At 38.1% G+C, this 16729-nt stretch overlaps 2 protein-coding genes across 3 annotated transcripts; both read right to left on the bottom strand.

Annotated features, from left to right (window-relative positions):
- Nucleotides 1-3831: 3831 nt before the first annotated feature.
- LOC121055125 lies at nt 3832-4863 on the bottom strand. The gene has a single exon (XM_040526583.1). It carries the CDS (start codon nt 4861-4863, stop codon nt 3919-3921), a length of 945 nt encoding a protein of 314 aa, XP_040382517.1. The 3' UTR covers nt 3832-3918.
- Nucleotides 4864-8561: 3698 nt separating this feature from the next.
- Nucleotides 8562-14356, bottom strand: LOC102709949 (myb family transcription factor PHL7-like). Of its 2 annotated transcripts, XM_015840235.1 has the most exons (9): nt 14147-14356; nt 13992-14063; nt 13512-13617; nt 12665-12888; nt 11692-11768; nt 11558-11600; nt 11400-11457; nt 10611-10680; nt 8562-9285 (listed from the first exon to the last, which is right to left on the bottom strand). In XM_015840235.1, the coding sequence occupies exons 4-9, from the start codon at nt 12870-12872 to the stop codon at nt 8815-8817; spliced, it is 927 nt and encodes a 308-aa protein (XP_015695721.1). In that variant the 5' UTR covers nt 12873-12888; nt 13512-13617; nt 13992-14063; nt 14147-14356; the 3' UTR covers nt 8562-8814. The 2 variants fall into 2 exon arrangements, with proteins under 2 accessions (XP_015695721.1, XP_006659336.1); XM_006659273.2 differs by lacking the exon at nt 13992-14063.
- Nucleotides 14357-16729: the final 2373 nt, after the last annotated feature.

Below are 16729 nucleotides of genomic sequence, written 5' to 3'. Positions count from 1 at the left end.
ATTCCGAACTCTCGTGCACGCAAGAGAACAGAACCGAGGAGACAGAGAGGTGGCGCAAGAACTCAAGAAAACCAGGGAGGAGCAAAAGAATGGAGAAGAAGTGCTCTTGCCTCAGGAAGAAGAAGAAGAAATATGGAAACCCAAATCCGCGTCCCCCGATCCCGCGATTCTGTTACGTAATTACCGCGCAATTATCGCTGCGGACGTTACGCAATCACGGGGATTCGAAAGTCTTTCCTTCAATTCCCAGCCATTGTAAAAGGGGCGGGTGGTCGGACGAGCCGACGCCACGTTCCGGACCGGACCGGACCGGCCGGCCGACGCACGCACGCGTGCGTGTTGTGGTCTTCCTACCGTCTCAACCAGTCAACGGAGAGTCTCACTAACCTCTCTATTTATGTCGAGCTTCTCCACTTTAAATCTCCAAGGTAGTATTATTGTCTCTACCATTCATTATGGGCTAGTGGAATTTTAATCAACTTTAATTGAGCCTAGCCCATTTTGATTAACAGTATATGTAAACAGTGTACTGCGAGTTGCGATCACCTTCTAAGTGCATGGCTAAGCTAGGCATTATTGCATTAATTCAAAAGACATACACAAACCTCAATAAAGCAAAGTCCAGCAAGAATAAGGCGTGGTTCTCCAGGTAATTAGGTCAAAACCTCGACACCTAAACCCTTCGGTTTATGGATAGGCTACGTTAGCACAAAACCAAAATTTTCTACCATATAAAGTAGAAAAACATGTGAGTTTAGATATCATAAATAGTTAACATCAATACGCAAAGTAGTGAAAGCTGAGTCAGAGTACATCAATCCGATGGAACACACGCCAACATAGGGCAAGTAATCAAACTCATCAACTCGATCTTCTTCCCTTCACGCGAGCGATTCCTCCTCATGCAAGCATCTCTTCCTCGTACTAACATGCCTATCAACACCATAACTCAGTAGCATATCTGTCAGTATCCACATGTACGGGGGTGAAACATTGAACATGAGTTTGCTATAACTCACATGTGGCTAGAGTTGGGCTCATGGGGAAAGGTGTGGTTATGGATTTTCGTTTGTCCATATATCCCATAGCACTGACATACAAATGTATGGGGGTGAAACATTGAACATGAGTTTGCTATAACTCACATGTGGCTAGAGTTGGGCTCATGGGAAAGGTGTGGTTATGGATTTTCGTTTGTCCATATATCCCATAGCATTGATATACAAATATGGAGTTTCTAACTACTTCTTTAGTATGCAATAAAAACTATATTCAGGTCTTAATCCAAATATGTTGTTCGAATCCATTAATATGCAATCTGGTAGGTCCACGTATACCCGATTGTAACCCAAAAATATATTTTTTGGTCCACGCGTCAATTACGGCCCTTAGTAGAACATATTGACCCATTGAGGCCGCGTTTGGTGGATAGGGCTAGTAACCCGCATGGAAAAGTACCAGCGAATTAGTATATTATTAATTAATTATTAGCTAAAACATGAAAATGGACTAATGCAAATTATTAGGACAACTTTAATATAGATTTTTTTTAAAAAAAGACACTTTTTAGTGGTTCCGAAAACGTGTGTGCGAGAAACGAGATAATATAGGTGAGGAAGGAGCAACCACCGAACACAGCCTGAGCGTATATAAAGATCATATTAGCTGAACCTAGAGTGTATATACAAATTCATTTGCCACATAATATCACTTAAATAGACGTCATATGATAGATTACTCAACTTGTGATTGACTTCTTAGTCACCCAACATGATCATGCACCGCTTCCTGGGACATAGAGATATCTCTCCTATCTAGGAGGAGCAAATTCATTCTTGAGCATTCACATCTCACTACATGTTTTTATGATAAATATAAAGACTAATTTTATAAATACCCAATTATGGAGCAACATTTGGTAGTCCCAAGTGAGCTATTATCCATGAGAGAACCACGATAATCTTTGATCTAAGGATTATACACATACACTATTATAAACTACTAACTGACACATCATATATAACTCTTGCGAGGTGGGTCTATCTAATAACATGTTCTCTAGCATATGTCCGCATTATTAACTTGGTATCTCCATGTCATGATCCATGAGACATGGTGTTGATCATATAATCATATGTGTTTCACATATGATACACATGGATTACTTAGAAATAGCAATGTATCGCATAAAGTGCTTCATGAATAAATCACGTACTCATTTATCAATAATAAGTTATGGATAAAATAACACTCTATTCTACAATATTTTTAATAGTTATGTAAATTTTTGGAATAATACAAATGATCAAACAGAGCGAATTTGATACAACCATGGATCATTTAGAAATACAAATGTATCACATAAAGAGTATTTGGATATGTATGTGTTACAATCATGTCTATCGTTGTCGTAGGGCATATCACAAACTGAACCATTATATGTGTAGCATTGTTCCTGGATATGAAAAGTGCGGTACTTCTTGTAACATGTAATTGAGTATTGGTATAATGAATTATGAGATATCTAATAAAAGAGCAATAAAAATTCTGTTTTTAATGTTTATAATACGAGTTAATGTTTTGTCTTAGGAATCGGCTAGAGATCACAGCCACCAGTATAAAATCTATATGAGAAACAAAAACTAATTATGCTGACACCAACAATCCAATCAAACAACTAGTGCCTAACTGCCTAATAAACAAAGAACCAGATATTGCCCAAACAAAATTGTTAGATTTAATTGGGTATTATCCCATGTAAAACAATTATTTTAAATAAATCCTAAGACACATTATTTCTACGAATTGCATATGGCTCAATCCCACACAGATAATAAAGACGAATGTGAAACGTTTCCAAGAATAAATCCAAAGATTTATTGATGAAACTTCTGAGAATTAATGCAAAGATTAATTAGAGACGTTTCTGGGAAAAAAAACTCTAAAGGTTTTTATTAACGTAACATTTCAGAACTAATCCTAGAATTAATTAGCGAAAAGTTTATAAAAAATAGTTCCATGGTTTGATAATTGAAACCTTTGTGAGAGTTAACTTGAACAGTAACAGTGACAATGGTAGAGGCTCTACAAGCATGAGCGGAAATAACAATGGTGATTTTTGGTTTTGTTTCTACTGTGACTACACTTTATGTTTTCTTCATCTTCTCAATTAACTTTTGATTACTTTGCTTCAGTATGAATGAGATTGATATACTTGTTTGTCCTATTTTCAAATGGTGCGCATCTATTTGGTTTGTTTTATGGTCAACATCACATTTATTATTTACATTGTTTATTTATTTATTAAATCTATATATGTGCTCCAACTAGATTACGGTAGCCAAGCATCAGTCAAAGGGCTTGAATGAAATATGTCTGCACAAAATTATCAATTCAAGGCATAGTTAATTGTTTAGTTAGTTATGGATAGGTGTAGCTCTTGCTCTAGCTGGATGCTCAAACTTAATCGTTCTTCGTCGAAACACTGGTATATCAAAACAACAATGGATCATAGGAGATTTATGTGGCTTGGAATTTGGTGGAGATTGTCATATTTAAGTAGGTATTACCCCCATTAAAATAATTAAATCAAATAAATTTCAAGCAACATTGTATGCTAGGAACTATGTGTTGAGTACCACGTACATAGGTTAATCGAGAGGAATGAAACAGGTTATGAATAAATTCCAAAGATTTATTAGCGAAACATATGAGAATTAATCCTATGATTAATTAGAGAACATTTCTGAAAAACTGAAGGTTATTAATTTATTGAAAAATGCTATATTATTCGCATATACTATGCTAAAAATTGTAAAAATATATGGCCTATATTATTATTGTGTACTACAAAGTGTGCATTGCAGAATTAACTGTTATAAAAACTAGAACAAAAAAAATATACAAGGCAATGTCCTCTCATCTGTCGAGCTCGCGTGCTTCCTCGCCGGCAGCAGCCACCGGCGCCAGCGGGAGCTGCTCCTCCTCGCCGAGGACGAGCGCGTCGTAGATGGGCAGCAGCACGAGGATCGCCAGCGCGGCCCCGGCGGCTATGGCCGCGGCGAGGAACCCGACGAGGCCGACCGTGGGCGAGGTGCGGCGCGGCGTCTCCCACACGGAGGTGAGCGCGAGCGCCACCACCTGCACGGGGAACGGCACGACGACGAGCGCGACGAGCGCGTACGCCCTCGCGCGCATCCGCCGGTTGATGGCGACCGCGGCGACGGTCCAGCACGCGGACGCGAGCAGCGGCGCGTACACCGCGGCGAGCGCGAGGAGCAGCGTGGCGGCGTACGCCGGGTACGCGCAGTGCTCGTCGACGTCCGCGGCGTGCGCGAGCTGGCCTGGGTACGCCGCGACGCCCGCCGGCACGACGAGGATGGCCACGTGCCCGGTGAGGAAGGGCAGGCACGCCAGCGGCACGGCGAGCGCCGCCGCCGGCAGCCGCGCGCGTCCGGTCGACGCGCGCAGCAGCAGCAGCACGGTGGCGAGGAAGCACGGCTCGGCGACGCCGTGGGCGACGAGCGGGTAGGCGAGGCAGGGCACGACGTGGCGCCGCGGGGACGCGACGGCCCGGCGGAAGAACGGGAGCCGGAGAATCTCGGCGGCGGCCAGGAGCCCGGCGAAGAAGGCGAGCAGCAGGCGCGCGCCCCGCATCGACGGGCCGAGGTCGTGCACCCGCCGGAGCCGCCCCGGCTGCCGCGCGCGCGCGTCGAAGGAAACGACCACGCACGCCGCCGCGACGGCCAGCGACACGACGACGACGGCAACCCACGCCACAGCGAAGTCGAGGGCGCCATCTTCCGGCGCGGACGACAGCTTCCCCGCCTCGAGCGCCTCCGACACCGCGACGCTCGTCTGCATTGCAGCCTCCCAGGCGCGGCGGCGGCAGACTCCGGCGGCGGCAACGACGACGACTCGATCTCGCTGCTGCCGCACCAGCTCGGTTTCATATCAAACTACCAAACCCGCGTGCATGCATGCATGCAACGTCGACAAGACGGCGGCGGCGGCGACGAGCAAATCCGAAGCTAAAGAGGCAAGCTTTTCCTGTCCCCAACAATGGCGACAGCAAGGAGAAGCAGCTGCAACGGTGGATTAATTAGTAATTAAGCAGATGGCAAAAGCCAAGGAAAGGGTGATTAATTAGGAAGGAAAGGACACTTGGGGCTTGGCTTAATTAGGCTATAGCTAGTCCATCATGACAGTGGATTATTAAGTCCTTGTTTAAGCTGTAATGCACTCCAAAAATAACTAGCTGCAGCTGTACATGTCCAAAGATTGACGTACAGCAAGGTTGCTGGGATTTATGTGTGCCAAAATTAGGAGCATCAAGATGAGATCCTTTGCATAGGCATGCAGCTTGATTCATGCTTCTTTTAAAATACAAATCCAAAATTGGAACAATCTTTTTTACCAGATGACCACCAGCATTTACAAAAAAGTTTATTAGCTGGCTCTCTTTATTGTCAGAGAAGAAAATACAGTGACATGGAATATAGAAGAGAGGGAAGAGAAACACGATTGTTATGCATAACCACGGCTTAGAGTTGACTGTCATTTATTGAATAAAATTATGTTATATAAGGTGGATATAAACAAAATAAAAGTAATAAAGTATTATTTTAGTGTATTAGTTTGAAAATCATACTTGACTCTATCTTGTATATGCCATGAGTCCTACGTAATCTCAATTAATTTTACTAGTTGGACAAACGCTATGGTCAAAAAATCATTTGTTTAAATGTAACCACCGGAAACATCTTATATTAAGATATTATGAAAATAAAATAGTCTTTTTGTATATTAAAGATTTTCTATATATTAGAAATTATCTTACAAATTATAGAGTTACCGTATACTAGAAATTATCTTTCTAATTAGGAACAAGACAAACATTTTTTTATATATCAGAGACTATATATATAAAGATAAAGATATAGAATTTATAGCTATGAAGTTTTTATAAATATGCACTATATACCTTTAGAGTAAAAATTCAACCAAAGCATCGGCGCTACTAGCACAATAGCACAAGCCAATGCGAAACACTGTTAGAACGACAACAATGACACCAAAATAATGAAATACGTGTTTATCGCCATACCATAGCTACGTTCATAATAAGATAGATAAATGTTCTAGACCACTGTCACCAGATACCTAGATAACCAAATCACTATGGCCGTGTTCGGTTGCCAAGACTAGATAACTTATCTCCATCTTTTTCCACGCGCACCCTTCCTGAACCGCTAAACGGTGTATTTTTTGTAAAAATTTTCTATAAAAAAATTGTTTTAAAAAATGAAATTAATCTATTTTATATTTTGTTAATAATTAATAATTAATTAATCATGTACTAATCTAGTACTACGTTTTCTACGCCGGATAACTAACCCACCCACTCACACCTAACGAACGGGGACTAAGTGTAACACCCAAACCCCCCAAACCTGAATAACTCACTCTACACACATAGTACTTCACTTACACTTTTATTCTTATTCTTGACTCGTGTAAAAGGGTTAACTCAAAGGTTCTAACTAGGTATATAAATTGGTTAAATATATCTAAAAAGACTTTTTATGTTAGACTAACCACACTAACTGAAATTTGGACCTAAAATGGGACCACGAACACCCGAATGGGACAAAACACTTCTTAAACGGTTGGGGTATTAAACTAACAATACGATCAAATAAATATATGATAAATAAGAATGAATATTTGGAGTTCTATATTGACATAGGCTTTTACGTGAAATAAATGAATTTCATGATCTATCAAATGATGCATCATTGTGGGATTTTTTTAATCATTGAAGAAGAAATATGCACCTTACTAGATAATATTGAATGATAAACACAACCAGTGGAAACATTACACATTATTTCACTTTGTTAAAAAACAATGTAGTATACTTTTTGAACTAAAAAGAACTCAATGACAAATATTTTCTTTGCATTGTATGGTCAATTAATATTTGACTTAAATTTATTTCATATAATATAATGAGATACAATAATATTTGTTTTTAAACTCAAAAAAGTAGATATTGAATTACATGTTATTTTAAGAGTTGCACAATCGTCTTGTTCATCAAATATATGCAACAATCAACAATTTTTCATTTTATATAACGAGACATGAAGTTGAATAGGATGCAACTTATGTTTACATAAAATAGGTTACATTAATTTAGCTTTATAGAGTTTAAATTTTGTGCTAATAGTAGATAATCTAAAAAGATTTGATGAAAATTGTCGTTGAAATATGTGAACTTGATATTGCAATGGTTTTGAAAATAATGTCTAAATTTGTTGTTGGGATTTCTCTGAATTTATGTATGAACTTTGTCTTGTTGAAATTACTATCCAAACGTAGAAATTTCCTCTTGCAATGCGTGTTAGCCTATAATTAACTCTGCAAAAGTTGTAATAGTCACTATTAATCAATGGCTCGCTGCTATTTTGTCGAAGTTTGTTTAGATAACGAAAGTAACAAATAATAACTTTGAATGTTTGATTCACATCTTATTTGTATTACTAAACAGAGCCGTAGCATTAGCATAGTATCTGACTATCATTATACATGTCCTAATACGAAAATGTGCTCATCATTCCAGTTTTGGCCTCAGCCCGCTTTTGTTGTGGTCTTGGCCTGTTTCCTTTTTCGATCTTGCGTTATGGATGGACGTAGGCCCTACACCATCAAAATCTAATCTAAGTAGATGGCATACTGTAGCAGCCAAGCCACATGTTGCTCGCTACCTGAATGGTGCTGTGACTTTAATATTGTCTAGGTTTATATGAATGCTTATGAATCTAGATAAATATATAAATCATATATATTTATCAATGAATGAATTTAGATAAAGTTAGAAAGAATAATATGAAACGGATGTAGTATATTTAACTTGCCATTTGAATTCGCTTCAAGTTCATATGCATGAAGTTTCTCTAGAACAATAGTTTCTACGTGTAATGTTTCTATACCAAAAAAAATGTATTTAAATAGCTTTTATATTAGAAGTTTACATTTATAAATTTTCTAGGCTAACGCATTACTCAGTATAGTTGAAAATGCATGGGCTCAATATTTAACCGATGCGTTCAAAATGGGAAAGAAAGACCCAAAAAGGCACGTGGACCTCCTGCATGTAGTGTTATCCCAGATTTTCCACGTGGTGTTATCACAACAATAAGCAAATTCTCACGAGATTTCTTTAAAAACATGCTCACAGGAGTTTCTGAAACGATGTGTGTTCTTAAATAAAAATGGCCCGATAGATCCTTTATGGCCCGTGTTGGTATACATTAAGAAAATCAGATTAATGATTATTATTTTTTGATGTAGGGTATGCTTTTGGAATAACAACAGAATGTACAGAACGGATTTCTCATTATAAACCAAAAGGTTAAATTGATGTAGGCCTCGGTCGCTACTGTATAACACAACCAGACATTCTAACAGCAGATGGTTCCTGAATTGAGGAAGCACCCCAGGATTACAGCAAGAACAGGGGGGAAATGGCATGAACCCATGAAGCATAAGACAAGTCATTTGAAAATAATAACTTTTAATTAAATATCAGTCACATTAGTCCCCATTAACATCTAACGACATTGCAAGAGTTACAGCTACACAGCACGTCATGCGCCCAATGTCCTTATGAAACCTAGACTCTGTCTAAAGGTATTTCTGTTGACAAGGCCAAAATCTACCGACGGCTACAGACGAAATCTTACCATGTTTTATGCACCATATAAGCTTTGTCAAGGTGATGGACTGATTGATGGCTCCGAGCACCAGAGGCTACTGGCCTGAATAAGGCATCGAACATTGTTGGAACTCTGATCCCGTGCTCGACTCAAAGATGCTGTGTGGGAGCACAAATTCTCCATCTGCAAACGCGCTGCCATCGCCTGCGTCGTCGCTGCCCCTTTGCCGCTTGGATGCACGCTCATGCTTTGGACTGAGGGTGGGAGAACCAGGCCGGCAGCTGGAGTCAGGTGTTAGAGGTTCACCATGAGGGGGAGGATCATCATGCGAAGGGCTCTTCGTCGGCTCAACTTGGCTCCCATTCAGTTTTTTACGGGGCGCGCCCTGGACAGGAGATTCGGAAGTTGGTACTGGAGTTGGTGGGTTAGTTCTCTCGGATTCAGGCAATTGTTCGCTTGACGTGTCTCTGGGAGATCCTGCGCCAATGACTCGCTGCTGCTCTTCAATGATCTTTTGGAGATACTTGCCCTGTGCCTCAATTCGCAGCTGTAGCTGCCTTTGCACCTGCAAGAGAAGCTTCTTAGCTCAGATCATACAAGAAAGTTACACAAGAAGCCTTCACTAGATGACTAGAAGGATTGCTGTATGCTAGGAAGAATGCGTGTACTACTCTAAGTATACTGTGAACATATATAATCAATTTCTTTGCCGTGTGTGGTAGAATGTACAGTGTTTGGTCAACTAAATCAAGTTTTCACTCTCTTCATCTACAGAAATACTCTGATTTTACCATGGCACTAGATTCTTTTTCGCCCTCCAAATGAGATTTATGATTGTTGAATTGACTTGACTACACAAACCATGTGTGATTGCCTCCATTAGGTAACAACATATTGCCAGGATGGCTGGAATATGCTTGCTACACCTCCAAAGTCTCAATTTAAGTTTGTAACCAATGTCGACTATAGCCCCTAGCCTTCCAAGTTAACGATGCGGGTTCGATTCCCGCTACCCGCTCCATTATGGAGAAAAGAACTATTCTATTTGTCTAGTTTCTGTATGGGCAATCTTCTTCTGACATGGGAGATGGCGGCATGCACTATGCAGTATGCAAAGTGGAGAACAATAGCACGGGCTGGTCTCACCCGACAGAATAGAGCAATGACATGACGCGAATACATTGAACATTCGAACAGATACCAAAAGGGTCTGATTTAAACTCTTATCAGTTTTAATACTTAGTTCAAGCTATCATAACTCAAAATTAGTAGTCTACAATACAACTCTACCCTTAGCTAACTACCCTGAGATTCGTCATTTTCTTTCCTAGGGTAGTACAAAAGCAAAGCTCCAAAATGAAACCAGTCCAATGCAACTATTATAATATTTAGTTCAACTAACAAAATAGTGTAATGAATTCTAACTAATACAATATTATCCTGGCACATTAAGCTCATTCTGCGGTTGTTGTGTTGTGTTGTACTTATTGTTTTATATTGAAACAGTAGAATAGTTATAGTTTGCTTTACAAATCAAATTGTTATCCAGCATATTCATGTCTCAGACTGTGACATATGTTTGGAATGCAATAATATCCTAAGAGGAAAAATAGTTTGCCAGTCGTCAATATGTCTAAAAGCAGTTGCACCAAATGAGATTATCTGCACTGAGATGCCAAACGGAGATTTCTGTACACCAGAAATCAATCCATTAAATTTAGCATCCTTTTACATTTTAACCATGAATCAGTATAATTTATCGGATTATTCTCGACATTTATATCATAATGTAGTTGATGATACAGTACGCCGCACTCAACCAGAACATCACTATTTGTGAATTTCATATCATAAGATGTACTTCATGTAAATGCAGCAGCAGTGGCTTACCTCTAATTGTTCATGTAGCCGCTTCTGGACCTCCATCTGCAACTTCAGGGCTTCAGAAATCTGCATTCCGCTGCAATAAAGTGCAAAAAGTATTATATATTTTTCATAACATACAACTCCTGGTATCTGGAAGCATAGTGTTGAATGAAATAAGACAAATGAGACAGTAGATATTGCAAATTCAAAAAAAAAATAGAAGGATAATCAACAACAAGAACATGCTACTGGTAATCTTGAATTATTGATGGCTAGTAGGTATAGCTGCAGTACTAGTGCAATTCCAGCAACAGCTGCAGCATAAGGCTCACAACCACAACCTTATCTGCAATAAGTTTAGTTGCCTGCTAATTTTAGTTATCTAGTTAGTTTAGTTTCTGTGGTATCTCCAATTTGTTTTAGGTTTATTTATCTCTAGTCCAATTTGTTAGAGCCAATATTTAGATAAAGAGATATGGAAATTTTCATCTTAATTAAGAAAGAATATAGAATATAGAGGTTCCCCACCTATGCCATCTGGCCTCTATCTCAATGGTATTTACCCCCAATGAACTTAGGATCATTACAAGCAAGATGCTTGATACTTCCTTTATTTACATGAATCATAATATAAAATGCAGCAATGTATATTGGTTCTTTCTCCCATGTCATCAGGTACTTTGATGATGACATAAACTGAAAATTATGTTTAACCAAGTAAAACAAAACAAATAATAATTCGTTGCACTTGACCCCTTTTCCTTTCCTTATAGTGAGACCCATGTTCACCAGAGTTGAGTTAGTTGAACTTACGATGAACCTTCAAGTGCAGCAAGCAGATTCCCTGAATCTTTATCTTCAGCTTTGTTGTCTGCATGAGGGATATGGATTAGATAACGTGAACTAACAATATAAATATGCTCTTCCTTGAACATGTATAAAAATTTTAGTAGATTACAAATGCCCCCTACCATCAGCTGAAGGGTCTGGAATGTACTTTGCAAGCCTGTATTTCTAGATAAATAACAGTAAACAGGACAAACAGTTAGGAATAAATGTCATAGATCACCAAACCATTAAGGGCCATTTGTGCAGCAAGAATTACCTGTAGGTGGCTTTTCACATGGTATATTGTCAGTCCAGGCACACCCATAATTCTAAGAACACCCTTAGGAGTAGCTCCTGTCACAATTAAGGAAATAAACTATTAGTAGATATACCTACTTAAACTATGCAGTTCAAAAACAGTGCTTAATTACATTGTGAGCAGATAAGTTCTTTGAAACGCATCTCAGCTTTGTTAGTTCTAGCAGATTACCAAGACATGTTGAAAGGTTGATTATCCTAAAAATATGTATATATATTACATCACACATTAAATGGTTGCCTGATTCCTTATATGCCACCCAATGTCTCAATGACTTCTTGTGGCCAACCCACCTTGATAGTAGCAAGGTATTCTCCAAAAATTAAGTGGTGCATAAGGAATAAAATAAATAAAACTAATATATGCAGAGGGAGGTTAAGAAATATCAAATATATATTTTCTTTTAGTATTTTTAGCATGTTCATATGGGCTATGGTGTTTGCATTTTTAACAGTCATATAACGATCATGATTTTGCATGGATGCCTGCAAACTATATATGAAAAACTTGACTCACAGAAGTTTATCAGTTGCCCAACTAAATCACCATTTCTAGATGGTATGCTCATACAATGTCTTCTCAGAAAACCCATGTTTCTTAGAGCTAATTCTAAAGGAAGTTGGTCATTATAAAGAAGTTGAAGTGATCAGGTACAACTCAAATGGTGGAACAGCTGCAAGATTCTTTTCCTATTTTCATGGTCTTGACGATGCGTAGATCAATACCCATTCATTCCATCCATTTTGGTTCTATTTTCCAATATTGTGCTTATAGTTTTCATACATTACAGTAAATGCAAAATAATCACCACTCACCACAGTTGCAAAAATGTAAAGTATAATGCTAGAATCTATTTCTGTAGCTCTATGAGCTAGAAAATATAAAAGGAGCATCAAAAATGGAAAAACAAGTTGATGCATGGAGTACATACTATCAGGCCCACCAAGCTGAGTAACAGCCTCCACAAAACGATCGTGCAACTCATTTGTCCAACGTAACCGTTGTCTTGCCGCCATGTTAGCGTTGTTGTTCCCTCCGTTACTAGGGACCATAGCGTTGCCCCCTAACTCCATTTGCTCATGAGTGGAAGGATTGCCATGAGTGTGACCACTGCTAGAAATAGGATTTGGCTGATACATTGCACTTTCTCATCACCTGAAAATACAGCACACGATTTACACATGAATTACAAGATTTAAGACGATATGTCATATTGTAATTAAAGAAAGAAAAAGTTGGCACGACATTATAATTTCAGTATATACACAAATTGCTCTTTTTGTGAAGCTGGAGACATCCAGGGTATGCAAACATTTTCAGAACGTTTTACTCTAACACAAATCCATCGGTGAAAACTAGCACTTGAAAGTATTATGTGACTGCCAAGTACTAACAATTTAATTTATTCATCAAGACCAGAATGCTTGAGGCTTAGAACACAGAGGTTTTCTTTATTGCTTTGAACCCTAGAAGTTAGTTAGATAGTTGAAACTGAAACCACAGTTTAGAGTTACTGGTGGCACAGATACCAAATTAAAGATCTTTCTCTAGCCAATGTTAGCTAGATAAGTAATTCGTTGCATCGTCAGTCTAAATAAAAAATCACTGTGCTCAAAGGAAGAGTTATATGAGAGGCTGTTTTTAAATGGAATTTGTAGTCTAAGATCTTCTGCTGGAAATTAGTGAAAAATTACAAAACAACAATATAATAGTGCAAGACATATGAAAGATTTAACAACCACATCCATGGAATACAAGCAGAACACGATATACATTACCCTTGCTCTGGATTAGGAAGCAGTAGTAATGGCTCCGGACTTTCAATCAGAAGTGCTACATGAGTAACAAGCAACGATGTAGGGTGATGTCTGGCTGAATTAATATCTGACAACAACAGCAACAACAACAAAAATTTCATGTTAATGGTAAATTGAAACAGGAGCATCTGACACGCACGGTTCATGAAATTTTAACAGATAAATTTTGCAACTGTTCTGCACCCCAAAAAATCGGTGTTCTAGAAAAGATTGTCTGCCCCCAAACTAAACGTGTTCAAACCATCTGAGGGACAGAGATGGCTATATGTTTAAGGCAGGTAGGAAAACCATCGACACAACGCCTACCAGAAGCACACAGGTTACGGAAGAACTAAATCTAGTTCCAATTTTACAGCGCAAGCCCATCATCAGCACATGGGACAACAATATCAGGTGCCACTGCCAGCCAGTATCTCCCCCGAGCTGGCGCCACAGCCCCACCTCAATCGGAGCGTGATTAGTGCCAACGTCAAGGAAAACCAAGAGCGAAGCCTCCAGATCTTCGAGGAGAGCCTAGGGTTCATGCAAAATTCAGAGGAACAAGAACAAAGAAAAGAAAAGAAAAGAAGCGTGGATAGAGAGAGAGAGGGTGGTACGTGGCTGGTCGGATGGTGGCGGTGAGAGAGGATGCAGCGGAGGACAGCAGGACGACGGGCGGCGCCGCTGCTCGGCGAAGATCGACGCCGGCGGGAGGGGGGCGGAAGCAATCGCTCGTTGCTCCTCCTCGTGCTTCTCTCTCTCTCTCCTTGCGGTTTTTGCTCTTTTTTTTTTGTTTTTTTTCTTTTTAGTTCTCGAGTACTCCGAGTAGTCCTAATCTAATCCTTCGATTGGTCCGCGGGTCGAACGGTCGACGGAGGGGAATGGCCGGTGGGGATATTAGCCTGCGTTTGAATATTATTACTTACTTCCTTGAGAATTGCACTAAATAGTACCGAGAATAGAATAAAATACATGGTCTTCTTAAACTTGTAGCGCGGTACCATTTAGATTTATAAGTTTAAAAAATACACATTTAGATCTATGAACTTATTTTAACTATCCGGGTCCATAAACTTGTTTCAATGTACCATCTAGGTCCATAATTTTATACGTTAAAACGAGTTCATGGATCTAAACGTGTATTTGCTAAGTTTATATACCTAAGTGGTAATGCAGCACAAGTTTAAGTACTGACTATATACTTTACTCTAGCAACAATTCAATACTTGAGGATATTACTAAATGCTCCATACTAGTATCTCTCTTATAAAAAGATTTTATTTTTAACTATTCCTCTTTATCTCATAAAGACTTTATTTTTTTTACAATTATTATATTAGAGTTCGGTAAGTAGAGGACAAGTATATTCAGATTTAGAAATGTGGGGGAATAAAGACACTGTCGTTTGAAAGAGGGATGGATATTTTAATCTTTGTGTGACTTTGTAATATATGTAAGATAAGATAAGAAAATAAAGTCTTTTTTAGACGCACTTAGTAATAAACACCTCACCAGATGACATCTTTGCTATGTGAAATTAGAAGCTACTACCTCCGTAACTCCGTCCTAAAATATTTTAGTAACTTTTAGCTATAAATCTAAAAATAGTACTCTTGTGCAAATTTGTGTAAGTTATATTATATTTTGGGATATATAACAAGTTTCAACTTCTTTTCCAGAAGTTTATCTTAAGAAAACTTCAAGGTTAAACGTGTTCGGCCTAGAGTAATTGATGTCCTAGAGCACGAGCCCGACCCATAGAGCACGAGCCCGACCCAGATGGTTCCTAGGGTCGGGGTGTGACAATAATTTTCATGTTTTGTTTTTGGTTGAGTAGTGATTATAATAACATGTTATAAAAGTATGAATGAAGAAAAAATTTAAAACATAATCTTATAGTTGTTTTTTAAATTTATTATTATAGTTTATTTTCAAACATTTACTTCTAAATCGCTAATATATATAAATTTTTTTATTAATATATATAAATTTTTTTATTAATGAACCATTTTACTTACCGTAAGCGTAAGTAAAAACGATCAGGTCTGCATCCTTGAGGAGCATGTTTGAAATTGTTTATACTCCGTTCGTTCCAAAATTCCCAAAAATAAGTTCGTTTCAATTGTTGGATATAATATTTACTTTATTGTCTTATTAAAAAAATATGATTAATACTTTTATTGTTATTAGATGATAAATTATAAATAGTAATTTACATGTGACTATTTTTTATATTTGTAAATAAAACGAATATTCAAACATGAAAAGATCTTTTTAGCACAAAGAGCAGACCAAAGGCGACGGCCGGGAGACAAAAGTAAGGAATCGCTTGTTCCGTATCTTATCTCGCGACATTACCGTGCCTACCCATGATTCGTCCAGCAAACAATCGCTCCTATCTTTTATTTTCGCTTATACTTATGCTTATATATCACAATTTAAATTTTCAACTTTAGATTTTTGGTGTTTATTCACCAAAATTTATTTCACTAAAAACAGGTATATAAAAATTTTATTTATAAATTATTTTTCGCTTTCAATCAACCCCAACGGAGAAAACGGTTTGTGGTGAGTGAGGTCTAGACGAAATGATTGCAGCTTATGGCATGTCACGATGTCGTCACCGTGTACTCATGGTGATTATTGCAAAGATTTATTTTGAGTCACAACTCCCAAGCATATGGGCAAAAATATTTCAAAATGGCATTATCATCTTAGCCTAAAATGCATGACACGTGAGGAGATGTAAATATTTGGGTAAGGCCGTAACATGAAATGAATGTCTCTATTTCCAGTTATGTTCATGCTTATAAGCCAAAATTTAAACTTTAAAATTTAAGTTTAGATTTTGGGTTTTTCTCATCATGGTTTGATTTTTTAGCCTTTTTTTTTGTATCTCTAATAATACTTATATAAAATTTTCACTGATAAATTATTTTAATTATCAATAGTTGTTTCACTTATGTTTAATTTCAGCGAAACAATCATGTTATCAGGGCACCTGAAAAATATAAGATTGAAAAAAATGTAGGAACATGGAAAACATAGCATTTTAACATAAATGCATATGTGACAAATGATTCGTGAACATAGAAAAAATATAGGAGTGGCTGTTTGAATAGAATGTAAGAAAACATACAAATTAAAGGAGAGATAAACTCAAAGAAAAATTTTCAAAAGGTTAAACATCAATCTAGCTT

This window comes from Oryza brachyantha, chromosome 8 (assembly GCF_000231095.2).
Source record: "Oryza brachyantha chromosome 8, ObraRS2, whole genome shotgun sequence".
NCBI lineage: Eukaryota > Viridiplantae > Streptophyta > Magnoliopsida > Poales > Poaceae > Oryza > Oryza brachyantha.
This window is presented reverse-complemented; position numbering and strand designations above follow the sequence as displayed.